The 4507-nt window shown below is 41.4% G+C and overlaps 1 protein-coding gene across 1 annotated transcript; it reads left to right on the top strand.

Annotated features, from left to right (window-relative positions):
* The first annotated feature begins 406 nt into the window (after positions 1–406).
* LOC142464531 (olfactory receptor 6M1-like) lies at positions 407–1524 on the top strand. Its single transcript, XM_075567908.1, has one exon. It carries the CDS (start codon positions 512–514, stop codon positions 1451–1453), a length of 942 nt encoding a protein of 313 aa, XP_075424023.1. The 5' UTR covers positions 407–511; the 3' UTR covers positions 1454–1524.
* The last annotated feature ends 2983 nt before the right edge of the window (positions 1525–4507 follow it).

Below are 4507 nucleotides of genomic sequence, written 5' to 3'. Positions count from 1 at the left end.
AGGATTTCAGCCTGTTGGTCCATGGTCATGAAAACAGTAACTCTGGCTACATCTGTATCTATTCCCTGTCATACAGTACCCAGCATACTGCAGTATTCTATGGCAACATTACCATTGAATTCTTTGGAAACCTTATCATTTTCTGAGGTATGTTTGCCTATGTTGAGACATCTGCACATTTAGCATTTTGTTTTAAAGAATATTGAATACAAGGATATTACTAATCTTATAAGGGCTTGGATCAAAAACAGTTTTGACCCCTTCACTTGTTCATAGGATAATTTGATAATGGTTGTATTTTTCTATTCTTTCTCAGCCTCCAAGATTAACCTCTACACTTCGCTTGCAAATTATTTGGATTATTGACTTATTTGCAGAATCGAATTGGTGAATGACCTGGAAACCTTGTTGCTGTTATTAATTCCAACATCTACCGATATTAACCAGTCTCCACAGCTGTGTTTTATTATGTGCTTTACTTGCTCCTGACTCCTGCTTTTACATCCTTGTAATGCAGACAGTAGATGGGAGGAACATGACCACTGTAACACAGTTCATTCTGTTGGGTTTCCCTCTGTTTCCACACTTGTCTGTACTCTTTTTCTGCCTTATCCTGCTGTCCTATCTCCTCACCACATCAGGTAATGTCCTCATCCTTACATTGGTCTTCTTAGACCGAAGACTCCATAGGCCTATGTATTTTTTTCTATGTAACTTGGCTATCATGGACATCTGTTATACCAACAGCATTGTGCCAAACATGCTAAGGGGCTTCCTGGTGGATGGAAAGTCCATATCTTTGACTAGCTGTTTTACCCAGTCATATATTTATTTCCTAGTGGGAACTGCTCAGTTCCTACTCCTTGCTGTAATGTCATATGACAGATATGTAGCTATTTGCCACCCCCTACGTTACACAGCAATCATGCACAGACGTGTATATCTGCAGCTTATAGCTGGAGTATGGCTGGGATCATTTTTCTCCTTCCTTGTACCTACAACCTTAATTATGAGATTGCCATTTTGTTTTAATGTGATGGACCATTTTTTCTGTGATGTAGGTCCACTTCTTAGGAACTCTTGCACCGACACAACCGCAATCCAGATGTTGATATTTGCCAACTCTTCCATATTGCTATTTACTTTCTTGGTTACTTTTGTATCTTATAGTAATATTGCGATAGCCATATTAAAAATTAAAACCGCGGAGGGTAGAGGAAAAGCTTTTTCCACCTGTTCTTCCCATGCCATAGTGGTGACCCTAATTTTTGGCAGCTGTATATTCATATATTCAAGGCCGACGCTGGGTCAGACTTCTGACTTTAACAAGTTGGTGGCAGTTGTGAACACTGTAGTTGTCCCTCTGATCAACCCTTTCATTTATACCCTGAGAAACCAGAACGTTAAAGAAATACTCAAGGATAGAATGTTTTCATGTGGCAAGATGCTATAAGGGCTGAATTACACTTTTATAAGGAGTCTCCTCTAAGGTATCCCCCAACGTAGGTCTCCCTACTATACTTCCCCTTCGCTGCTACTGTTCCTTAAGTCAGCGTGGACAGGGTTAATTTCATCAAGAAAAAGACAGCCAGCATTAAAAGCCTACAAATCATCACCTTCTCCTCCCCACTGCATTTTTGTTATTATGGAGGGTGGGGGAAAGGGGAATGTCTGTTTGCTTCCAACTGCAGTCACTTCAACTCAGAACTTCTTTGATATAAGAACATACAATTCTCCCCAAAGGCAACAGTATTTGCAACAACAAAAAAATCAGTGGTAATGGTTCTCAAGTACTGGATCACATAATTGTATTATATATCTTCACTGTTAAAAAAATGAATACATAGAATGAAAGATGTGAAGTATATCCTTCATTTGATTGCATATACATAATATTATTTCTCTAAAAAATATCTGTAACAAGGGACAATGTTTTCCTGAAATCAGTGAGCTTGTGAAAATGAATTCAGCCCTCAGAGCCTCATTGGGATAGTCCCTTGACAAATGTGCTAAGACGCAATACTCACATTTGCTCTGTGATCTGTGTATCTCCTTGATAAGTGCCACAAGGCACGAAATGCGTAGGAGAGTGTTAGACCTCAGTTTTTTTATTATTTTTGTCTAATAAATTAGTTTATCATTATACTGACCCTGACTCTCTGTGGCTGTGCGCTGTAAAAAGGAGAAACTCCCCAAACGCAACAGCCTTTGGCAGCAGCTGAAGGGCAGCCAATGCGTGTCAGCCATGTATTTGGAAATGTTACTACTGCTCTATTGCAATCTGAAACTCATCGTCCATCTCATTCCCTGTACCTAATGTTTCAATTTACCCTGTCTTATAGATTGTAAGCTCCTTGAGGCAGGGTCTCTTCTAGCACATGGCAGGCCTAGCCTACCTCTTATAACATAATTTTAATTTTTGTTTTTAAAGGATACTGTATGTAACACCTCTAGCCCATCGGCTAAGAAAAAGTGTCACAACAAAATAGTCCCAATGTGTGTGTACAGTATAACTCAGCGGTTTACCTTTCATGTCAGCGGGCTGGAAATCCACACAGACCTGTTATGATGAGAAAAATAAAGATGGAGGATGCCAGGAACTTTTGTGAACTTTATTTAACAGTTAACTACTTCAGGTTAACAACAGGACTGGTTTTCAGAATTTGTATTAGACACATGCACTCAGGTTTCCTCCTGGGACCTCTTCTCTTTTCTCTGTACACACTCTCTCTAGATGACCTAATAACATCTTTTGGGTTTAAATATCACCTCTATGCTGACGACACACAAATATACTTTTCAACACCCGACCTTACACCTGCTGTACAAACCAAAGTTTCTGAATGTCTCTCTGCTATATCATCCTGGATGGCCCTCCGCTGCCTTAAACTCAACATGGCTAAAACAGAGCTCCTCATACTTCCTCCCAAACCTGGCCCTACTACCTCCTTCCACATTACTGTTGGAACTACGATCATTCACCCAGTAGCCCAAGCACGCTGCCTAGGGGTCACACGCAACTCCTCTCTCACATTTGCCCCTCACATTCAAAACATTTCTAAAACTTGTCGCTTTTTCCTCCGCAATATAACAAAGATACGCCCTTTCCTCTGTTGCTCGACTGCTAAAACTCTGACTCAGGCCCTCATTCTCTCCTGTCTTGTTTACAGTAACCTCCTGGTGTCCGGCCTTCCTGCCTCTCACCTGTCTCCCCTACAATCTATACTAAACGCTGCTGCCAGAATCACTCTACTCTTTCCTAGATCTGTCTCAGCATCTCCCCTCATGAATTCCCTGTCCTGGCTTCCGATCAAATCCCGCATCTCACACTCCATTCTTCTCCTCACTTTTAAAGCTTTACACTCTTCTGCCCCTCCTTACATCTCAGCCCTAATTTCTTATTATGCACCATCCAGACTCTTACGTTCTTCTCAAGGATGTCTTCTTCCTACCCCCTTTGTATCTAAAGCCCTCTCCCGCCTTAAACCTTTTTCACTGACTGTCCCTCACCTCTGGAATGCCTTCCCCTCAGCACTCGACCAGCACCCTCTCTATCCACCTTTAATACCCACCTTAAGACACTCTTGCTTAAAGAAGCATATGAATGCACCGTGGATATTCTGAACACATGATACATAAAGCTTGGCCCCCTGCAGACGCACTTACCAGAACTCCCTCCTACTGTCTCTGTACGTTCTCCCTACCTACCAATTAGACTGTAAGCTCCTCGGGGCAGGGACTCCTCTTCCTTAATGTTACTTTTAAGTCTAAAGCACTTATTCCCATGATCTGTTATTTATATTATCTGTTATTTATTTGATTACCACATGTATTACTACTGTGAAGCGCTATGTACATTAATGGCGCTATTTAAATAAAGACATACAATACAATATGAGGTTTGTAGATGGATAGCTCTTTTGAAAGCCTTTCTCCACTGCCAAGGACAGAACTGGAAACGTTCTTCCTGTAATTTCCGACCGCCCCACTCAGGTCTCCTTCATAAGCCCTGCGGTGAGAACCTACTCACTACTATGGCAGGACTTCTCTTTAGTGCTGTATCTCTCTGGGCCCCTAATACTGGGATATGTGCTCTAATTCTGCAAACAAATAAAGTTGCTACCCTTTAACAGGTCTGGGAGAGCACTGGAGACACCATCTTCTTGTTCCTCCTGGGATCGGTGAAAAATATGCAGGACCCAAACATTTATAAACTTGGTTCCCATCCATGTTGCTGGACACAAAAGGAAAAAATGGGGGAGTACAGGTTGAGGAAAAGAACTAATAAATCAAGCTGGTTCAGGTGTGTTAATCCCTGAGACAATTCACGTGGGGGAAATCGGAAGTGTATAAATATTCAAAACACTTAGACGGCCTTGTGCAAATGCTGTTGCATCAAGGTTTCTTTCTATCTTCTCTCTCCTTCTTGTGTTGATTTTCTTTTCTTCTTTCTCCGTCTATATTCTTCTCCTCTTTGTTTTTTGGTATAGTGTGGCCCTCGGAATAA

The sequence above is a fragment of the Ascaphus truei genome, chromosome 13 (genome assembly GCF_040206685.1).
Source record: "Ascaphus truei isolate aAscTru1 chromosome 13, aAscTru1.hap1, whole genome shotgun sequence".
Classification (NCBI taxonomy): Eukaryota; Metazoa; Chordata; class Amphibia; order Anura; family Ascaphidae; genus Ascaphus; species Ascaphus truei.
This window is presented reverse-complemented; position numbering and strand designations above follow the sequence as displayed.

What these genes read in the sequence shown, in the direction of transcription:
- LOC142464531 (XM_075567908.1), top strand. Translation starts at nt 512, where the DNA reads ATGCAGACAGTAGATGGGAGGAACATGACCACTGTAACACAGTTCATT.